The 24,019-nt window shown below is 34.1% G+C and overlaps 1 protein-coding gene across 21 annotated transcripts in view; it reads left to right on the forward strand.

The window, feature by feature from the left end:
* LOC142220076 (uncharacterized) overlaps positions 1–24,019 on the forward strand; it is a 135,550-nt gene that overhangs the window by 53,567 nt on the left and 57,964 nt on the right. For 14 of the 21 annotated variants that reach the window (XM_075288985.1, XM_075288983.1, XM_075288982.1 and 11 more), the window contains exons 3-4: positions 14,240–14,348; positions 20,701–20,828. In XM_075288985.1, the coding sequence (XP_075145100.1) occupies positions 14,240–14,348; positions 20,701–20,828 (237 nt within the window). The remainder of the gene's footprint in view (positions 1–14,239; positions 14,349–20,700; positions 20,829–24,019) is intronic. The other 7 variants (XM_075288990.1, XM_075288986.1, XM_075288993.1 and 4 more) reach the window with 1 other exon arrangement.

Below are 24,019 nucleotides of genomic sequence, written 5' to 3' on the forward strand. Positions count from 1 at the left end.
TATTGATGTTGGTCGGATGGTATTGCACATGGGCCATATCGGTCCACTTTTACGTATAGCCCCCATATAAACAGATCCCTCGATTTGGCTTTTGGAGCCTCAAAGAGAAACAAATTTGATCCGATCCGGCTGAAATTTGGTACATTGTGTTGGTATATGGTCTCTAACAACCATGCAAAAATTGGTCCACATCGGTCCATAATTATATATAGCCCCCATATAAACCGATCCCCAGATTTGGCTTGCGGAGCCTCTAAGAGAAGCAAATTTCATCCGATCCGGCTGAAATTTGGTACATGGTGTTAGTATATGGTCTCTAACAACCATGCAAAAATTGGTCTACATAGGTCCATATTTATATACAGCCCCCATATAAACCGATCCCCAGATTTGACCTCCGGAGCCTCGTGGAAGCGCAAAATTCGACCGATTCGGTTGAAATTTGGTATGTGGTGTTAATATATGGTCTCTAACAACCATGCAAAAATTGGTCCACATCGGTCCATAATTATATATAGCCCCCATATAAACCGATCCACAGATTTGGTTTTGGAGCCACTTGGAGGAGCAAGTTTCATCCGAGTCAGTTGAAATTTGGTACATTGTGCTAGTATATGGCCGTTAACAACCATGCCTAACTAGATCCATATCGGTCTATAGTTATATATAGCCCTCAGATAAATAGATCCCCAATCACACAAAAATTGGTCTATATCAAGTTCATAATTGTATATAGCCCACATATAAGCCACCCCATATTTCAATTCTGGCTCTCTACGTACCGTGCAAAAATCCATATCGTTTCGTAATTATTTGTAGACTTACCTATACATACCTTTTTTCTCTAATATATACCACGTATGGACTAACTCACAATTTAGTAAACGATGTTAGGAAGTTTTAAGATACCACAACCCAATTAATTCGATTGTGGATGACAGTCTTTCCTAGAAGTTTCTAAGCAATCCATGGTGGAGGGTACATAAGCAGCGTTGCCAATTTAGCTTTTTTCCCGCTAGATTTGGCTTTTTTTGAAGACGTTTAGCGGGAAAAAAATGCATTTAGCTTTTAGCTTTTTTTCTGGCTTTTTTTCATGACACTTTTAGCTATTTTTGGCTTTTTTTATTTTCTACATGTTCCTATTGAAATATGGATAAAACTTCGTTTTTATCTAAGCCTTGCTGCCAGAATAAGGTTTTCCACATATTTCAATTCCTTATATAAACTGTCAGTAAATTATTAGGAATATTAGGCATTTGACTCGTTTATCCTTTTTATGTTATTATAATATTCTACACTTATTATGATATTACTAAATTAAAATAGTAGCTGTGAATTGCTGTGTACATTGAAAAAATATTGTGGTGAGGCCAAAGATTTCATTTCCTTAAAATACGAACGCGAATTTTGGTTATAATAGCATTTGTGAATTTCTCTTATATAAACTGTTTTCCTTGTCCAATAGCCGATAAATTCTTTTTGTCCTTATAGTTAAGTGATTCAACTTAAAAATGGGTATCTTTTCATGAAAGAAGGCGAGGGTCAATTCTAAAAAATTTTTAAAATTAATGAAATAGTCTTTAAATTTGTGGAGTTTTTGTATCTTGACCACAAACCAAAATAGCGTTCAAAAATTGAAGAGGATTTTCAACATTTTATTTTAAAAACGTATACATAGAATAACTTCTACTTAAAGTCGAGTCTGAATTTGGAAATTTAAGTTGTCGTTAGCACGTTTTTAAAGCACTGTGATAGCTCATGAAGAAAAAGCTGAAAAAAAACGAATATTTAAATTCAAATTTGACTCGGAATCAATACCAAAATCATTAGTGTACAAAATCTTTGGAACCGAACATAGAAATAATTAAGGAAATAAAGTTTTGAATGTGGTATTATTTTGTTTGCAATGAAAAAATTCGTAGTGATAGGATCAAAACAAATCTGCTATATATTAATGGAATGGATTTACATTTACGAAAATTGGACAACAATAGGTTTGTATGGGAGTTTTTCGAATAAAAGTTATTCAATATAAACTTGCAAGACAGTTAGAATGGGTTTTATTCTCTTGGGTAAAATTAGGAGAAGTGTACACGTTCACGAATTTATCATTAATTCAGTTAAAACGAAATATATTGATATTTTCTAATGCAGTTCTATGTGACATTATGCAATATATCGCACATTGGACTTGTTGATGATTAACCAGCTGGCAATTGCAAGTTTACTGGGAAAAATGTTTTTACTAGGAAATATAAACGAAGGACTTCCAGTAAAAATTTGTGATAGTAATCAAAATGTATCGAGTACGCAAACAGAGCTAATATGACTTAAATTTTCTTACAGTCTCACAGAAGTTGAATTAAAATGAATACAATTAAAATAATATGCATTTTAAGTGAAATAAAGCCTTTAAGTTTGTTAAATTTCAATCAAAAATGTGACTTTTGGTACAAAAAATTTTAGCTTTTTTTCTAGCTATTTTTTAAAATTTTTTAGCTTTTTTTGGCTAGTTTTTTGGACAAATCTAGCGGTTTTTTGTGAAACAATTCTGGCAACGCTGTACATAAGATTCGGCCTGGCCGAACTTACGGCCGTATATAATTGTCAACTTATTTATTTCACATATTTCATATTAGTTGTTGAACCACTTTAGTATTAAAAACTCAAATACATCGATTTGAAATTCCTAGGACAATTATATGTGATTGCTTTCATATGAATATGCATGTCTGTGTTTTAGTTTTTCTTTTCACTCTCACGATTATCGAACAAAGTGGTCATGAAGGACATTATTAATTAATATTTGTGATTATACTGCCATACAATGGAATAAGTACAATCCGTTAAAAAAAAATTAAAAATTAAGTCTGCGAATAAAAAAGGATTTAGCAAAAATACTAAAATTCCCCGAACGACTGCTTCAAGTTAATTTTACCGTTATGCACGCCCATTTAGTGGAAAATTTGCCACTTTTTTAAATGAAGACACTTTTGTGACATATTTGTGTGCCAACTTTTCGTCATATTGGATCACTTCCTTCAATTCCTTTTTTTTCTATAAATATAGGTAAATTTTTCTTCCTATGTGATCTGAAATTTGCCAAAATTAATTGACCAGTTTATATCAGGTTTATAACAGAGGTTCCATAAGAAATACTATTAGATTCCGAATTTCATTAAGATCTGATAAAAACTTGTTTTCTAGATTTTGAAGAAACTAAATCGAGATTCCTTTTAACAGGTTGGCTGATAAGTTCCCGGTCTAACAAAGAAAAACACATTTTTTTTGTCAAAATTCGTTTTTATTATTGAACATAGTTCCCTTCAAGAGCGATACAATGATTATAACGACCTTCCAAGTTTTTGATACCATTTTGATAGTACTCCTTCGGTTTTGCCTCAAAATAGGCCTCAGTTTCGGCGATCTCCTCTTCATTGCAGCCAAATTTTTCCCTGCGATCATCCTTTTGAGGTCTGAGAACAAGAAAAAGTTGCTGGGGGCCAGATCTGGAGAATACGGTGGGTGGGGAAGCAATTCGAAGCCCAATTCATGAATTTTTGCCATCGTTCTCAATGACTTGTGTCACGGTGCGTTTTCTTTATGGAACAACACTTTTTTCTTCTTCATATGGGGCCGTTTTGCCGCGATTTCGACCTTCAAACGCTCCAATAACCCCATATAATAGTCACTGTTGATGGTTTTTCCCTTCTCAAGATAATCGATAAAAATTATTCCATGCGCATCCCAAAAAACAGAGGTCATTACTTTGCCAGCGGACTTTTGAGTCTTTCCACGCTTCGGAAACGGTTCTCCGGTCGATGTCCACTCAGCCGACTGTCGATTGGACACAGGAGTGTAGTGATGGAGCCATGTTTCATCCATTGTCACATATCGACGGCCTCAGTTTCGGCGATCTCCTCTTCATTGCAGCCAAATTTTTCCCTGCGATCATCCTTTTGAGGTCTGAGAACAAGAAAAAGTCGCTGGGGGCCAGATCTGGAGAATACGGTGGGTGGGGAAGCAATTCGAAGCCCAATTCATGAATTTTTGCCATCGTTCTCAATGACTTGTGGCACGGTGCGTTTTCTTTATGGAACAACACTTTTTTCTTCTTAATATGGGGCCATTTTGCCGAGATTTCGACCTTCAAACGCTCCAATAACACCATATAATAGTCACTGTTGATGGTTTTTCCCTTCTCAAGATAATCGATAAAAATTATTCCATGCGCATCCCAAAAAACAGAGGTCATTACTTTGCCAGCGGACTTTTGAGTCTTTCCACGCTTCGGAAACTGTTCTCCGGTCGATGTCCACTCAGCCGACTGTCGATTGGACTCAGGAGTGTAGTGATGGAGCCATGTTTCATCCATTGTCACATATCGACGGAAAAACTCGGGTATATTACGAGTTAACAGCTGCAAACACCGCTCAGAATCATCAACACGTTCTTGTTTTTGGTCAAATGTGAGCTCGCGCGGCACCCATTTTGCACAGAGCTTCCGCATATCCAAATATTGATGAATGTATGACCAACACGTTCCTTTGATATCTTTAAGGCCTCTGCTATCTCGATCAACTTCATTTTACGGTCATTCAAAATCATTTTGTGGATTTTTTTGATGTTTTCGTCGGTAACCACCTCTTTCGGGCGCACACTACGCTCACCGTCCTCCGTGCTCTTTAAAGTCCAATATTAAAAAATTCGAACAAATTGGATTTAAACAGAATGCTTCAGGTGCTAATGAATGAATTAATCAGAAATAAATATAATACCTATATCCGATATATAGATATATTCCACATATGTATAAAATAGACAATGGTGTAATGATCTATGCACAGATGAATAATTTAAAAATAAGTTTTAGTGAAGAGAAAGACTGAACTGAAATTTTTATTTAAAAATTTGATTTTTCTCATACGTTGTAATATCTTGTGAATTCACAAAGTACGCTGTCAGCTCTTCTTTGGTAAATCTATAGCCAAGAAGGATTATAACCCAAAAAAAGAGGCTAAGACCGTCTGTCACTATCGATTATTTATGGTATTCTTGAAAAAGTTCAGTTATCGTTCTTTTGAAGATTATTGGATTTTTGTTGTCAAAAGTATATTTTAAGTTATTTCCAGACATTGTTTTTTTGTCGTAATACGAGTATTGTTGTTTTTTTTGTTTGTGCCAATGTGAATTCATGTTTTTTGTTGCTTTCTAAAATGCAGCAAAGTGTCTGTTTCTGTTAACGTGGAGCAGGCAGCGGAGAACTGAACCGTGGAATAGCAGCACATGAACAAAAGAAGGGGAAATGAATCTAAAATGCCAGAGCATTGTTCACTAACCCATGAAGACAGAGGACAGAAGACGAAGAAAACCAGACATTCATGCCATTTTCCATTCATCTGAAGGATGAGGAAAAGTTTCCGGTAAAATCCTCTCATGACGCCCTTTGATAGCATTGCCAAATAACTTAAGGCAAATAGTCTGTTGTTTTTTCCAACCCCCCACCCCCCCCACTCCACTCAAAGTCCTTTTTGTCGAGTATTTGTCCTTTTACCCAAGCGTAGAGCCTCTTCATTCCATACATCTACCTTCATTGGCTTAGCTTGGATAACTGTGTGTTGTAATGGATAATGGCCATAGCAATTGCAGAAAAAGAAAGAAATCCCACAATCAGCTAGAACATATGAAGGGTTGACATAAGGTTGACATAGTTTTTTGCACTTGGAATCAAAGTTAATTGATGACTAAGAAGTGACTTTCCTAACGTCTCATTCCACTTCAAAGACAACGACGACACTCTGAATTGGAAGACGGTTTGACTTTTGTACAGAATCATACGTGGCCACTTGAACCAAAATAGCCTATGAAAACCAAAAAAAAAAACGACAACATCAGTTATGTAAGGAATTGCACTGTGAATGAAATTGAATTCCACAAAAAAATTCCATTGCAACTCAATTGTGTTAATGGCGGAGCTATGGTGGTTTATAACTCCAGCTAATGTGGCTTTATTCAATTCGCAGTCCATTGAAATGCTGCTGCTGCTGTTGCCTAGCCTACACAAGAAAAAATTTCCCCCAAACCACATAAACTCTCATAGCCCAGCCACCACACCACAATGATGGGAATAGCATTACCGTTTGCAACACAATTAAGTGGAGTAACTAAAGTGCTGAACTTAATAGCTTCTATTATTAGCATTAGTTAGCGAGAGCTAACTTGGTTAACATGGCAAATAGACTGAAACACGCAATTTAAATCGCATAAAGGAGGGACCCACAGTGTCACACTCAAAGAAAAATGACAGGATGTGACGGACGGTCTTTGAGATAGTTTACATTATAAAAAGCCATATAGTGGTTCAAATTTTGGTTTTCCATATAGATCATCCAGGATTAAGCCACACACTTTGTGGGAAATTTTCAATGGTGATTCATAACTTAATCAGCAATCACGTAAATCAATTTAAACAAATAATTATTTAATTGTCTTTCCACTTTCAATTAAAAAATAATTAAATCGATTTTTGGATTAAAGACAAAAACAACTTTTCCTGGGCATTAAATAATGACTGAGATAGTCAACGCACTAAAAACATATATATATAAAGGGTGATACGGTCAAAATTTGGTCAATATAAACTTGACGTATTTCTTTCAATTTTGCATTTAAAAAACCTGAACACCACTCATTTTGAAGGTGTGTGTGTGTAGAATGTTGCTCCTATTTTGATTTTGGAATTCACTCTTCAGTTGTCAAAATGCCGTCCAAGCAAAAAGAACAGCGTATCAAAATTTTGCTCGCGCATCGCGAAAATCCGAGCTACTCACACGCAAAGCTGGCAAAATCGCTAAAAGTTGCCAAGTCAACCGTTACAAATGTAATTAAAGTGTTTGGGGAACGTTTGTCGACAGCCAGGAAGTCTGGATCGGGGGAAATCGAAACCGGAAGCCGCTGAGACGACAAATAGAGTTGCGGGTAGTTTCAAGCGAAACCCTAACCTCTCTCTCCGAGATGCCGCAAATAAGCTGGGGGTATCGTCTACAACCGTGCATCGAGCCAAAAAACGAGCCGGACTATCGACTTACAAGAAGGTAGTGACTCCAAATCGCGATGATAAACAAAATACGACGGCCAAAGCGCGATCCCGGAAGGTGTACACGACGATGCTGACGAAGTTTGACTGCGTGGCAATGGACGACGAAACCTACGTCAAAGCCGACTACAAGCAGCTTCTGGGACAGGAGTTTTATACGGCAAAAGGTAGCAGATATTTTCAAGCACATAAAACTGTCAAAGTTCGCAAAGAAATATCTGGTTTGGCAAGCCATCTGTACCTGTGGCTTGAAAAGCAGCATTTTGTTAGCTTCCGGGACTGTCAACCAAGAAATTTACGTGAAAGAGTGTTTGAATAAACGTCTGCTGCCTTTCCTGAAGAAACACGGTTATTCCGTACTGTTTTGGCCGGATTTGGCATCTTGCCACTACGGTAAAAAGGCCATGGAGTGGTACGCCGCCAACAACGTGCAGATGGTTCCCAAGGACAAGAACCCTCCCAACACGCCAGAGCTCCGCCCAATTGAGAAATACTGGGCTATTGTCAAGCGGAACCTAAAGAAGACCAAAAAAACTGCTAAGGACGAGCAGCAGTTCAAGGCAAACTGGCTTTCTGCGGCGAAGAAGGTGGACAAGGTGGCTGTACAAAATCTGATGGCAGGTGTCAAGCGTGAGGCCCGGCAATTCGGATTTGGAAAAGCGAAAGCCTAACTGAATATTTTTCCTGAATTTTATACTAATTGAACTTGAAAAAGAAATTTAATTTGATTTTTTAAATAAACGATTTCACCGATTTACACGCGTTTTCCCTTGACCAAATTTTGACCGTATCACCCTTTATATTTACGCAACCTAAATTTTAGGACAAGCAATTTACACAATATAAAGGACAAACTTCTTTAAATTAATGAAATGTTAAAGGAAATTTTTGTTCTAACGATGTTTTCAATTAAATGTTGGACACAAATTTTGAACTAAGGCAAATTTTTCTTATAATAATAAAACATTTTAGGTTTAGAGGAATCATCCTTAAATTTAACTGAAATATAGGCTTAGACTTATTTTGAGAATTTTGTTACTTTGGTTTAAAGGTTTTTGGAATTAAGAAAATATTTTTTACTTCAATTATAATTTTGATTTCGCAATAAGAGAATGAAATGTATGAGATCTGTAACCAACTTTAATTTTAATTATCCTCGATGTAAAGCTAGATATTTCCACAAAAAAAATGTCCTTATATTAAAGAAGCCGCATCTTTGGCTCGGAATGAATCCTTAACGGAAGGTCCAAATCTTTGGATCTTCTTTGAGTGCATGTAAAAATTTTTTGGAGAAAATTATAAATTACTTCTAATAAAATAAAAAAAACAGTAATCATGGTGAAATAGTACGAAAAGGTTAGTTAAGGTAGGTTATTAGTATGTTAAATGAAGAGTTCGGTTTAGATGATTTTATCATAGCGTGAAAGAACAAAAACCACTTTTGTAAAAATATTACTGTGGAGAAATTCATGGGCAGTAAATTCACATACAAAATTGCAAACAAATGAAGTCTAGAATTTGATCTATATTTGGTAATTTTTGGACGGTAGTCCTAGGGCCATGGGTGCAATCCGGGAGTGGGGGAAAACAATAAATTACCGTTGCTAAAACCCTCAGTAAAACATATCTTTATATTTCTTAGAAGTGGTGTCTTAAACTATGCGGCAAAAAATTCTTCCCAATGAGATGCACAACGGACTGAATAGTCTGAGTGAGCCTGAAATATCGGGCTACCACTATACCTAATGAGATGCATATCGAAACAGGCTGTTCTTATATCTTATGGAATGATCGGAAGAAAAATTGGGTTAATTTTTTTTACATAATACCCTGTACTAATCGTAATTATTTGAAGCTTTTAGTCATAATTGAAAGAAAACTGAGACGTTTGCATCCCTTTGAAGCTGGTCAGTAAAACTTATGAATTTTTTTATTTTATTCACTTTACACAGTGCCATTTACACTTTGTATTACTATTTTTTGTACTTTGACGTAATTTAATGTTGCCATTATTTTGTATTCGTTCATTTTTAGCCTGTGGTATATGTCAAAGTAGTATGAGGTGATGGCATAGGTGGATATCCTCTATAATATAGAATTTTTCCTTCTTGTCTCTACAGTGCGTAAATACATAGTTGGCAACTATGTTAGTCCTAATTCTGTTGGTAGGGATGGTGTTTGAAATGTTGCCATTGTAATGATAATGCATAAATTATGACTTTCACTACCTTGGCCCACGACACATTAGACGAAGGTTTGTTTTCGGTCCCTTCGCATTTTTTGTGTTTGATTTTGCGAAATGTGAAGGTGGAAAATTTAATTCATTTACTTTGTTAAAGGTATTTAGTCTTCACATTAGCCCAGATTTATTGCTGTTTTGTTTTGCTCATGAAGTTCAAGGTGAAGCCTCTATTCCAATTTGATTCTTTAATAAATTTCGTGTTTTATTGAAGATGGAAATGCAACGCATTATACCATGGGATTACCTAATAACACTGAAGAATGTGGCTAAAGAAGAAATTTCAAAATAATTTTACGTCTCAAGGTCATGATATTTTTACTTTGTTTATTATTTGAAGGAAATAATAATAATGAATTGGATATATTTTTTGGAAAAATATAAATATAAATAATTCATTCTCCACCGGAAAATAGAAAATACTTAGAAGACGTCTTGAGTTTACAAAGAATCAAATGGACAATAGATGCTATATCTAATTATATATCCGTAGATATGATATTTATATTCGCTATGTGATCAGGATATAACCTTGATCCACATGAAAAAAATGCTTACATGAATTTTGGGTCCTGGTTGAGCCATTCTAGAAAAATTGCGCATTTTTGAAAATATTTGATGTCAAACGTTTCAGACAAGCGTTAGAATATATTAAAAATCATAAAAAAATTATAAGAAATATTTATTGTATTTGGCAAAATATCAAAACATTTTTTAATTCACATACAAAATTTACAATTTTTGCTACTCATCAGTGGCTATTTTACAAGCATATTGGTTAGTTATCGCCAAGACATGTGGTCAAGAATGGGTTGTGATATATTATTTGGTCTCAACCGTTCTGTGGAAATTCTGGCATTACAGTGTATAGGATATGACTAAGATATGTGGAAATCATCACAGGATTTTGTGTAAAGTGTGGGAATTTTGGCCATATTTGTATAAACCGGAAACACGAATATATGGAGGCTTTATCTAAATCTGAACCAAATTAGATCAAACTTGACACACTTAAATATCATATCAAATATATTCTCTGTGGAAACTATCCAGTCAATTGGAGGAAATACCCATTGAAAATGGGTCTAAAATATGAAATAGTCTACCATATTTTCCTAATTCTGGTGTACATATATATGGGAGCTATATATAATCTGACATGCATAGTTAGAATAATAATTCTGCTATCTCTACAAAATTTCACGTAAATTGGACTATAACTCTGGCCGCAGTGGTCATTTGAATGTAAATCAGGCGAATGATATATATGGAAGCTATATCTAAATCTGCACCGATTTTAACCAAATTTGCACACTTGCCGATACTGCTAAACGTACTCCTTGTGCAAAACTTGAAGCAAGCTATGGCTTTTGAAGGCATATAAGTGCAAATCGGGCGAAAGATATATATGGGAGCTATATCTAAATCTGAACCGATTTCAATAAAATTTTGTACACTTACCGATACTATTAAACGTACTCCTTGTGCAAAATTTGAACCAAATCATGGCAAAACTCTGGCTTTTGAGTCATATAAGTTCAAATCGGACGAGAGATATATATGGGAGCTATATCTAAATCTAAAGCGATTTCAACCAAATTTGGTACACTTACCGATAATATTAAACGTACTCCTTGTGCAAAATTTGAACCAAAACACGGCAATATATGGGAGCTATATCTAAATCTGAACCGATTTCAATAAAATTTTGTGCACTTACCGATACTATTAAACGTACTCCTTGTGCAAAATTTGAACCAAATCACGGCAAAACTCTGGCTGTTGAGGTCATATGAGTGCAAATCGGACGAAAGATAGATATGGCAGCTATATCTAAATCTGAACCGATTTCAATGAAATTTATCAAGCATTGGTAGAATATCAATTCTACTCTCTATGCAAAATTTCACGAAAATCGGTAGTAAACTTTGGCCTATGTGGCAATACGAGTCTAAATCGGACGAAAGATATATATGGGAGGTATATCTAAATCTGAACCGATTTGGCTGATATTTTGCAAGTTTTTCGAGACTCATAAAATATTTGGATGTACTGAATTTGAAGAACATCGGTTGATAAACACGCCAATTATGATCAGATCGGGGATAAATATATATATATATATATATATATATATATATATATATATATATATATATATATATATATATATATATATATATATATATATATATATATATATATATATATATATATATATATATATATATATATATATATATATATATATATATATGGCAGCTATATCTAAATCTGAACCGATTTTTTCCAAAATCAATAGCGATTGTCTTTGTCCCAAAGAACGACCCTATGCCAAATTTGAGGATGGTCGGACTTAAACTGCGACCTGTACTTTGCGCACAAAAATACATGAACAGACAGACAGACGGACATCGCTAAATCGACTCAGAATTTAATTCTAAGACGATCGGTATACTAAACGATGGGTCTCAGACTTTTCCTTCTTGGCGTTACATACAAATGCATAGACTTATTATACCCTGTACCACATTAGTGGTGAATGGTATAAAAATCATTGAAGTAACATAATTCAAAATTGGCAAGCAATTACTATTAAATGGAGCGAAATTCCTCTCGGTAGTATTCCCAGGAAATAAATTGTAAGCGTGGACGAGATATGAGCATATGTAATAAGCGAGAAATAAATATCAAATCTGTTTGCTACCGTCCAGTATTGCTGGAGGTACGATAAAAGTACCTCAACTAACAGCCAGATTTTGCTGGGTATGACTTACTTCTTTGATTGATTTAATTCGTTCTTTATTACAATCATTGATGTCGTTGATAGGTTAGGTTAGGTGGCAGCCCGATGTATCAGGCTCACTTAGACTATTCAGTCCATTGTGATACCACATTGGTGAACTTGTCGATGATATGCCTTTGTCAAAATGGGATACGTTTTGTTTCATACCCTAGGACTATTTCTTGAATTGATTGGAAGATAGATCTTAGGATATAGAAACAGATAATTTGAAATAAGTGTATATAAATGAAAATAATTTTTATACCCTCGTTGGTATAAATAAATATAGTGATACCGACAAAGATTTCAAATAATCTCAATGGACGAAGTTTTTCGATTATAACATAAGTTCGTAGCTTTTTTCCAAGTTTTTGCGTATATTCAAATGATAAGTGCGGCAAGAGATTGTTTGGCGACAATCTTCCTTCAATAGTGTCTTCAGATTGTCGTCGTCGAATTCGTCAGTCCGCCTGCCTCGAGGGGTGTCTTGAAGGTCAAAGTCGTCTCAATACACCGTATGGGTCCCTAGCGGCTTTTACTGCTTTTTCACATTGATGAAAAGGGGAATGCAAAAATGCAATTTTTTTCCCTCCAAGAAAAATGACGAACTATTAAAATAATGAAATAAAAATGTTTTCAAGCTAACTCCCTGATTATATAAGGCTACATTATTTTTGCATCTCCGTTTATGACGATACAAATTTTCTTTCCTTCAAGTTATATTGAATGAAAACTCTTTTTTTTTTTATTATACATATTAAAATCCGGTATAACTGAACTGATGGATGTCGCCTCCAAGGCAAGTCCATTAAAAACTGGTTCTGGTTTTCCACCAATTCGTGATCTGAAGATGAGATTTGCTATATATCACAATGTCATTTATACCACCTGGTTAAAGGTCATAATATTTTTTGTATACATAAAACTTTTCACAAAAACTTAAACTCCCTCTTCATGTTCTTTTTTGTAGTTTTGTAATATTCTTAATAATAAATGGCAATTAACCTTCTTCTAAAATGTTTTCCACGGTCAGAGGGGATTATGTAGTATATTGTGTAGTTTTCTTTCCTTAATGGCTTAGACATTATATACCGTTTTAGCAGCAAAACTTTTCGTTAGTGTAATTGATTTGTTTTTCTTTGGAAAATCCATACAAAGAAGTGTACAATACACAGTAGAAGTTGGTGAACAAATTTGCCCATGTGGCACAGTAGGTTAAAATTATCTTGTCGTATAAGAACATTTTTTTATATTATAATTAAATAGTTAACTAAACTTAGATGTATTGTAACAAATCATTTTTATATGCTCACCAAAAGCAGAGAGTATACGGGTATGTTTGGATGAAATTCGTATAGCGAACGTCCGTCCCTCCGTCTGGTTGATTAGTTGGTTTGCTCTATTTCAATAGAACAAATGGACTGGTTAACTTCATGCAAGGAAGTCATATTTTGGATGGCCCAATTCATTCTGGTAATTGGCTTTATAAGCCCTACTTATATAATGAAAACTTTTGCCAATTACTATTTATTTGATGCAATTGGACGCCGAAACCTTATTTTTATCGATATATAAACCTTGTAAATGCTTTTGAGTATTTAATAATTTTCTCTGCTTTCGGTTATTTTATTATAATTATATGCATAGCTGACTTCGATTTTAGGTATTTGTCAAAGTTGTTATTTCCATGGTATACTTATAATGAATGTCCTTTGAAATGAACCAAATGCCTGTTTTGCATTGAACAAAGAGAACCTTAACTTTTTGACTCTATCTTCTTATGCTTAAATTACACTGAAAACTAAGACTGAAAGTGTGAAATGACCTTCCATGGTTAACCAAGAGCCGCGTCGCCCACTCAAGCAAAGTCTATAGTGAAACAATACAGCCGACACAGACATGGTGTGGAAGAAAAGTTTTAATATTTTTTTTCTGTTATTTTTTTGATCACTTTCCTTCATACCTTTTGTGTTATGGCTGCTGGCGTCCATGGAAGGAATTTTCACAAAAAAAAAAAAATACTAATAATAATAAAAGTAAAAAAATTGTTGTACCGTTTATATTTCAATGCTATTTTTTTCTTTCTTTTTCATCTCGTTTCATTTTGCCTGGGCCCCAGCAGCTCCATTCGGAGTATAGGAGCACTTATCGTTGGCATGAGTTCACTGGAAATTCAAGGCCAGAAGTGGTACGACGTGCACCAGTGCCGAATCCAAGTCAGTTTGTGGGTAAGTTCAAGATCAACATCAATTTTCATTAATACCATATTAGATAACAAAACAAAAAAAGAGAAATAAAAACAACAGAATAATGAAGCAATTGGCAATCACTTTGATATATGGAAGTAATATGCATGTCTGCATTTTTTTATTTATATGTTTTGGGGATTCCGTAAATGGAATTACTTATATGGAATTTATAACAGACACAGAAAAATTGAATTTAAAATTAGTATTCATGAGACTAGGGTGCATGTAAAACATGCGATTTTTAGCTCGTTTTAAATTAAAGACTTGTAAGCAGACAAATTATAATTAAATTTAAAAAATCTGAAAATTTTTTTTGACCGTAGCAAATTTTTAATTTTAATGCCTTCTATTATAAAAAATATTATTTGGCTCCACTTGATCCAATTAATTATATCTTGCGCCACACTATGGAACAGGGTATTAAAAGTTAGTGCGTATGTTTGGAATACCCAGAAGGAGACGATATATATCGTGGTATGTTGGGAAATAAAGCTCAGGGCCGATCCCTGAGTCCGTAGCACATTTTTAATTTTAATGCCTTCTATTATAAAAAATATTATTTGGCTCCACTTGACCCAATTAATTATATCTTGCGCCACACTATGGAACAGGGTATTAAAAGTCAGTGCGTATGTTTGGAATACCCAGAAGGAGACGATATATATCGTGGTATGTTTGGAAATAAAGCTCAGGGCCGATCCCTGAATCTATCTAGCCATGTCCGTCCGTCCGTCTGTCTGTGAACACATTACTGTGATCAAAGTCTAGGTCGCAGTTTTAATTCAATAAACTTCAAATTTGGCACAAATATATCTTTTAAATCAGAAGATTGATTTTGGAAGAAATCGGTTTAGATTCTGATATAGCTTTAGATTCCGATATATCTTTCGCCCAATATCCAATTGTATGACCCCAGAAGACAGAGTGTTACCCTGATTTGCTTTAAATTGTGCACAAGAGTACAATTGATAGTATCGTAAAATGTGGCAAATTTGGTTGAAATCAGATTTAGGTATGCCAGATCCCATTTATATTTTTCTCCCGATTTACCTACACTGGTAGAAAAAGTTTCGTTATATTAACGAAATGTGTCATTAAAAGTGAGCCAATGAAACAAATTCGTTAATACAACGAAATTTTTCGTAATTATAACGAATTTTCTGTTAATTAACGTAACGTTTTGTACTATTAACGAATATTTTCGTTGTATTAATGAAAATGTTTCATTATATCAATGAAAAATTTTCATTGGCTCAATTTTAATGAAATTTTCTTTGTGTGTACATATGACATCAGGTGCCAAAGTTTTTTTCCTATTTACATGAAATTTTGCACATAGAGTAGAATTAACGTTCTAGATATGCGTGTCAATTTTAGTTGAAATCGATTCTGGTTTTCACTGATATTACCTCAGAGGATACAATTTCACTCCGATTTACTTTAAATTTTGCACAGAGAGTAGAATTATTACTCAGATATGCATGCCAAATTTGGTCAAAATCGTTTCAGATTTAGATATAGCTCCCATATATATATCTTTCGCCTGATTTAGACCGGAGGTCAAAGTTTCATTCCGAAAATATTTAAATTTGGCGGAGAGTACAATTAACTCTTTAGAAATGTTGGCCAAATTTGGCACGAGTCATATGTAGACGAAGCCCTATATATATGTATGTTCTTCAGATTTGGACAAATATGGCTACAGTACTGAAATTTTTTATTGTAAAATCGCCACTGCTAAGTCGACAACTTGTACAAATGACAAACAAATTTACAAATTTTTCTATACCGCTTATACATATCTACACCCTCAAAAAAAAACCATTCTCTAACATACTCGTATGTTCCAAACATATTTTGTAGGAAGAACATATATTATTGGATACTGGCGAAGTATTTTGAGCCCAAAAATATTATATGCTTGGAAGAATTTTCCCCGAAGAAGATTGTTCTGCTCATTCCCTCACATAATTTTCACTTCCATGAAATTTTTAGATCTTGGTACCTTTTTCTGTAATACAAATAATGTTGAAGAAATTATTCAATTTTATAAATTTTACCTTTCGTATGCCAACACACTATCCACTGAGCTACGTAGCTGTTATAGTCACTAGTAGACAATTATCGTTATAAGTTACATTTATATAGCATAGTTTGCAGCGCCCACCAGCCCATGCAAAACATAACAATATTTAACAGAAACGTACATTTGTTGGCCGCGTGGAGCAGTGGTTAGCATGGCTGCCTTGCATGCAAAGGGTCGTGGGTTCAATCCCTGCCGAACAATAAATTTTTATTTTTTTTACTATATTAAATTTTTATAATGAAACTTCGAAATGTGAGTTGTTAAAGAATTACAGTTAGAAACAATGCTTGATATAAACGAAATGGACAGAGATTTTGGATAAAATATTATTTTTTATTGCAAACATAACAATTTTGTAACAAAAAACTGTTTTTGGTACAAAAGTTTGATATTTTGGAAGGAATTCAAAAACTCTAACAAAAGAAGAACATGGAATAGAGTATAAACATACATAAATAATTTTATAATATACATATAAATTTATTTAGGCGTGAACAGTTTTTTACTAGCATTATTTAAAGAAAATAAACCTTTTCAATTGTTTTAGCTGCAAAACTCGAACTTAATGCCCGAATGTTTATTCTCTTTACTCCGCATACCCATTCTTATATTCAAATTAAATGATAATAAATAATAATAAAAATAATAATGTTTAAGTCTAATCATATAACATTTTTGGCCTTATCATAAAATAGTTTTCCAAAACAACATAACAGGTTGGCTGATAAGTCCCCGGTCTGACACATAGATGGCGTCACTAGTATTAAATGCATATTATTTGTATATATTACCAACCTTCAAATGATTCGTGTCAAAATTTGACCTCTGTAAGTCAATTAGTTTGTGAGATAGAGCGTCTTTTGTGAAGCAAATTTTGTTATTGTGAAAAAATGGAAAAAAGGGAATTTCGTGTTTTTATAAAATACTGTTTTCTGAAGCGGAAAAATACGGTGGAAGCAAAAACTTGGCTTGATAATGAGTTTTCGGACTCTACCCCAGGGAAATCAACAATAATTGATTGGTATGCAAAATTCAAGCGTGGTGAAATGAGCACGGAGGACGGTGAACGCAGTGGACGCCCGAAAGAGGTGGTTACCGACGAAAACATCTAAAAATCCACAAAATGATTTTGAATGACCGTAAAATGAAGTTGATCGAGATAGCAGAGGCCTTAAAGATATCAAAGGAACGTGTTGGTCATATCATTCATCAATAATTGGATATGCGGAAGCTCTGTGCAAAATGGGTGCCGGGCGAGCTCACATTTGACCAAAAACAACAACGCGTTGATAATTCTGAGCGGAGTTTGCAGCTGTTAACTCGTAATACACCCAAGTTTTTTCGTCGAAATGTGACAATGGATGAAACATGGCTCCATCACTACACTCTTGAGTACAATCGACAGTCGGCTGAGTGGACAGCGACCGGTGAACCGTTTCCGAAGCGTGGAAAGACTCATAAGTCCGCTGACAAAGTAATGACCTCTGTTTTTTGGGATGCGCATGGAATAATTTTTATCGATTATCTTGAGAAGGGAAAAGTCATCAACAGTGACTATTATATGGCGGCAAAACGGCCCCATATGAAGAAGAAAAAGTTGTTGTTCCATCAAGACAACGCACCATTGAGAACGATGGCAAAAATTGCTTCCCCACCCACCGTATTCTCCAGATCTGGCCCCAGCTACCAAAATGGTATCAAAAAATTGAAAGGTCGTTATAATCGTTGTATCGCTCTTGAAGGGAACTATGTTGAATAATAAAAACGAATTTTGACAAAAAAATTTGTTTCCTTTGTTGGACCGGGGCCAACCTGTTACAAGCGGTTTCACAGAAATTGATCTCTTTTCATTCTCTTGCTGGGAGCCACCATGGTGCAATGGTTAGCATGCCCGCCTTGCATACACAAGGTCGTGGGTTCGATTCCTGCTTCCACCGAACATCAAAAGGTTTTTCAGCGGTGGATTATCCCATCTCAGTAATGCTGGTGACATTTCTGAGGATTTCAAAGCTTCTCTAAGTGGTTTCACTGCAATGTGGAACGCCGTTCGGACTCGGCTATAAAAAGGAGATCCCTTGTCATTGAGCTTAACATGGAATCGGGCAGCACTCAGTGATAAGAGAAAAGTTCACCAATGTGGTATCCCAATGGACTGAATAGTCTAAGTGAGCCTGATACATCGGGCTGCCACCTAACCGAACCTAACCTTCATTTTCTCGCTGTGTTATATTGATATCTTTCGTCAACCCTCCCGGTTTCTCTATTTCTTTCTCTATACTCTCTGTCGCTCCCTGAATACAATATCACAACATATATATGTCTATTGTAAATTTTTAAATTTATATATGTTTACATTTACACATATTATTTTTATGAAACATTCTAGTCCCAAACATAATATATTCTAACATATTGATAGTCCTTAAAATATTTTTTGTGAAATTGCATATAAATGGCTTTAGATTTTAAATTTTGTCCAACTCGGCTCAGATTTAAATATATGTAAATATATAAATTTGCAAAAAAGGATTTGAGATGGTATAAAAAATGTAGTTGTACAGGGTATAATGTAGTCGGCTCCTACCAACTTTCCTTACTTGGTTTTAATCGAAATTGCTTTAGTTAGGGATAATATTAATAACCGAAGTCAATTAAAAAATTGAACATTTAATTCATTCAATAATTAATTTCATAAATTTGTGATTTTGTGTTTTCATTAAAACATGGATTGATACATACAATAAATTTTTTAGTTGTGTACTAACTTATATTTTGTCTATATACTAATTTGAAAATCACTGTGAAAGTTGCAATTCGTCCGGCGCCTTGTTTTATTAAGCATGAAAACCGGCTGTCACTATTTCCTAAACAACCCGAATTGGGTTCGGCCTATTTAACACTCGCAATAATGTTTTTGGATCCAAGACTAATTTCCTCATTGTGTAATGTCCATCTATGAACCTTTTCCGTCGTTCCTATGGCGCGATACTTGTTTATGAAGTTACTCCATCTTTCAAGCAATGTACAATGTCTAGCTCAGAGGATTCATATTTGTTATTTCATTTCATTTCATTTCATTTATTTCATTAGTAATGGAAAAGCCCTACAGGCTTAAAAAAATTACAAAGTTAAATTCAGAGTAAGATAGGAAATTATGACCAATTACAATAATAATATGTTGCTAACATATATCATATTGCACCAACCTATCACATATTATTTGACTTTTGATAATAATAAATAGGAAAAACAATAATTGTCATACTGTTGAACTATTATAGAACAGGTATGGAAAATACAATTTTTAAGAAAGTACAAAAAAGGTATTTTTTGAGCGGAAAGGTACATTTTACTAAATTTCAGCAAAAATTTCACTGGAAGATTATTGTCAAGAGACTGAATTTAAAAGAAAATAAAATTTTGACCAAAATTTTCTATAAAAATAAAATTTTGCAAAAATTCTATATAGAAATAAAATTTTGACAACATTTTCTACCGAAATAAAAAATCGATAATATAGAATCGCATTCTTTTTTCGACTGAAACATTCTTGAAGTTCAATAAAATCTTGGTTTTGACTACGTCTTTTACAAAATCGAGATTTTCTTCCCACATGAACATGTCTGTTTTGCCATATTTGTAAAAGACTATTAGCAAATAAGGTTGATAAAGACTTTCTGAAAATATTAAAATATTTTGTCAAAGCTATTGTACCATAAATCTGATATCGACTCAAAAATGTCTACACAAAAGGTACTAAATCACTCGCGGGGGTACTACGGTACTGACCGGGGTGAAAAATTATTGAAAAAAGTACTATAGTACTGCATTTTCCATCCCTGTTATAGAACTATAATAACATACTCCCTCTGAATTTGCATAAACATTTACAATCACTGATAACAGTCTGGTAAGATTTGCCAGTAGTCCTTTCATTGAAAAAGTCATTCCAGCAGAGTCGATCCAACCCAATGTATTCATTTATGAACATATAATCACATAAAATCCCAATAGAGGCAATTAATTTATTTCTTCGATATTTTCTGAAAAGTAAACGTGGATATAAATGCGTGTACATTATCTTAATCTTTCACATATATGTATGGGATATTGTTAGGTGTACTAAGATATTTGTTTTAATATTTTATGAATTAATGTTGGTATTTATATGTGCAAATGCACTGATGTATATCGAAAGCTCATCTCTCCATCTTGTTCATTTCCTATATTGTTTCTTCATTTCAGGTACAACGAATGAGCCACCATTACCCCGGAGAAAAAAATGCCCAGAATTGGCATACAAATCGCATGAGTTCATTATAGGGTCCGAATACACAGATGCACGTAACAATGCTGCAAATCGTATGCCCAGAGTAAGTATGACCATTGTTTCTGGATGGCGTTTTATTAAGAAGTGTGTCCGTCCATGTTATGCTTTTTAACTTATTTTCTACTTTGTTGTTATTGTTGTTGTTGTGGTTTAAGAACACTGAACTTTATTAGAATATGTCCTTAAACGAGTTTGGTATAAAGTATTATAGTATTAAAATTTCTTAAAGTCTTAAATTTTATCTATATACTCGTAGACTATGTTTCCAATTTTCTACGCAGGTAGCAAAGGAATATGATCCTAGATTTTAGAGAAAAATGTTTATTTTTGGACGAGAACATAAAGCACACTGAAAAAACAGTGAACCCACCAGGAAAGAAATTTTTAGTTAATTGTAGAAAAATTTGATTAATTGTAGAAAATTTTAACTAAACTGTATTATAAACGCAGATGTCGCGCCGATTTCGCAAAAACAAGTAAAAAATGTTCGACAAATTTAAGAAGATTTATTAGACAAAATTATTATTTTTCATTTATTAAAGAAAATTTCGTAGTTTGAAGGAAAAAATTGGAGTTCAAAATTGCAAAAATGTCTTTAGTGCCATACGAAGTTCATGATGGACGCATTATTGGTAAAATTTACAAATATTAAGGAATTCTGAACTATTTTGTGGGAGACACGAATTTAGTTCATCTTTATACTTCAATTGTGTATAATTTTTTCTTCTGCTTTAGTTAAGTTAAATTACGTACGCAAAAAATTGTTAATGGCATGGAAACTTTCTTAAAATGTAATAATTCCATGAACTAAAAGAGAATTAAATCAGCTTTAGTGAAATATAGGGTTCACTTTTTTTTGAGTGCACTTTTATCGCAAATATGCTTTTTTTCTCGCCAAACCATTTTATTGGTTATCAAAATCATATACATAATGTCCGAGAAAATAGCAAAGTGGCGGCAAACTTGTTACATGTTCACCGTCCAAAACTAACATTTTGTTCTAAGAGGTGATCACATCCCTACTCTGGGTGCGTACCAACAAATTTGTTTGAAAAATTAGCAAATTAATTTTTATTTATCTCTAAAATGTACACAGTGTCTTATTGAGACTACATATACCCCCCTTTGGTAAATCATATGTAGTGTTAGTTTAGACCATCTGATTGTTGTAAGCCAGTTGTGGTTGACTTTGCGGTGATTGCTTTGTTCTACTATCAAATTGAAATTTAAGTATTTTACATCTTGCAGTGCAAGGCAATGCATCATTCACAGATCCACCCATCTACTCAAGCAACCATCCATCAACTATCAGCCAAGAAGCATTCAGTCTTTGTGGTATTCATGAGAGTACATACGTGGAAGCGTATGTATGTGTTTGAGTGTATGTATGTATGTGAGTGGTTTTAAAGCACTGCGGTTGAAGGCATCTCAGTATAAGTATAAATATCTGTATGAGCCAGTATAATAGACAGGGTCTAGTAGTCATAGCCTGGATTAAAATTAAAAAAAAAATATTAAATATATAAAAAACTCTTGTCAGAGTGCTTAGCATTCAACCCACTCTAGTGTATAAGAATATGTGCTTGACATTGTCTATGGCTATGCTGCTGTAGTTAGTTTTGCCTATCTTTGTTTGTAATGCAAGCATTAAAATGTTGTGCAGCTGATTTTTATTTTGGCTCTGTTGATGCTGCTACCAATCTACTGTTGCTTTTGCTTTCTGGTGATAGTTGGTATGATGCTGATGCTTGCATTTCTATGACAAACAATATCGTTGTTTTTTGTTTTCCTATAAAAATTCAAATAAATTTTTTGTTTATGAACATTTCTGTCTGTTTTTTTTGTCTTGTACGTTTTTTTCTTCTTCTATCTTCGTTGATTTGTTGTCTCTTCGCGCAACTGTTGTTTTCATACCAGATACTACGATACTGCAGTGCAGCAGTTGCTGTTGTGGCTTGTGAGCCGCTTTGGCAATTCAAGCATTTTTTGATAGTCACTCTAAAGGAATGATTCTCATTTTACAGGAAGCTCTATGTTACCTTACTCCTCCCCCATAGCTTTTAGTTATTTCTAAGGATAGTGCCATTTTGGCTCGAGGTCTTGCAATTGCAACACTTTTTTTTGGTTCAAAACTTTTTGGAAAACAAAAACAAAAACTTTGGGATACTGACACCCTCATTCTTTTGTGAATGTTGAAAAGGAATATGCAAATAATTTCTATGAATAACATTCTAAAGGTGTTGGGGATTAAGTTTCTTATAAAAGTAAATTATGAAGGGAACAGTTTTAATTATTCAAATATTATAATAAAGACGGGAATGAGGGTTTTAGAATGACTTCAAATTTCTTCCAAAAACTGTTGTGAAATTTTAGTAAAGTTTTATTTAATGAGATTTCCTTTGAGTTTGATTTAATTCAGCAAAAACAGTTTGTCAAGCTCGAATCTAGACAGAAAGTAATTTTCAACAATGGCTTATACTTTGTTGTGGTACAGCTATCATGAGAAAGTCTCATCTAGATGAGTTTAAACAAGTATATATGGCCGTAAGTTCGGCCAGGCCGAATCTAATGTACCTCCACCATGGATTGCGTAGAAACTTCTACGAAAGACTCTCATTCACAATCGAATTACTTGGGTTGAGGTATTTTAAAACTTCTTAACATCGTTTTCTAAATTGTGAGTTAGTCCATACGTGGTATATATTATACAAAAAGTTATGTATAGTTAAGTCTACAAATAATTACGAATCGATATGGACTTTTTGTACGGTACGTAGAGAGCCAGAATTGAAATATGGGGTCGCTTATATGGGGGCTATATAAAATTATGAACTTGATATGGACCAATTTTTGTGTGATTGGGGATCGATTTATCTGAGGGCTATATATAACTATAGACCGATATGGACCTAGTTAGGCATGGTTGTTAACGGTCATATACCAGCACAATGTACCAAATTTCAACTCACTCGGATGAAATTTGCTCCTCCAAGAGGTTCCAAAACCAAATCTCGGGATCGGTTTATATGGGGGCTATATATGATTATGGACTGCTATGGACCACTTTTGGTTGTTAAATATCATATACTACCACCACGTACCAAATTTCAACCAGATCGGATGAATTTTGCTTCTCCAAAAGGCACCGGAGGTCAAATCTGGGGATTGGTTTATATGGGAGCTATATATAATTATGGACTGATAGGAACCAATTCCTACATGGTTGTTGGATAC

The sequence above is a fragment of the Haematobia irritans genome, chromosome 1, assembly GCF_050003625.1.
Source record: "Haematobia irritans isolate KBUSLIRL chromosome 1, ASM5000362v1, whole genome shotgun sequence".
Taxonomy (NCBI): Eukaryota; Metazoa; Arthropoda; class Insecta; order Diptera; family Muscidae; genus Haematobia; species Haematobia irritans.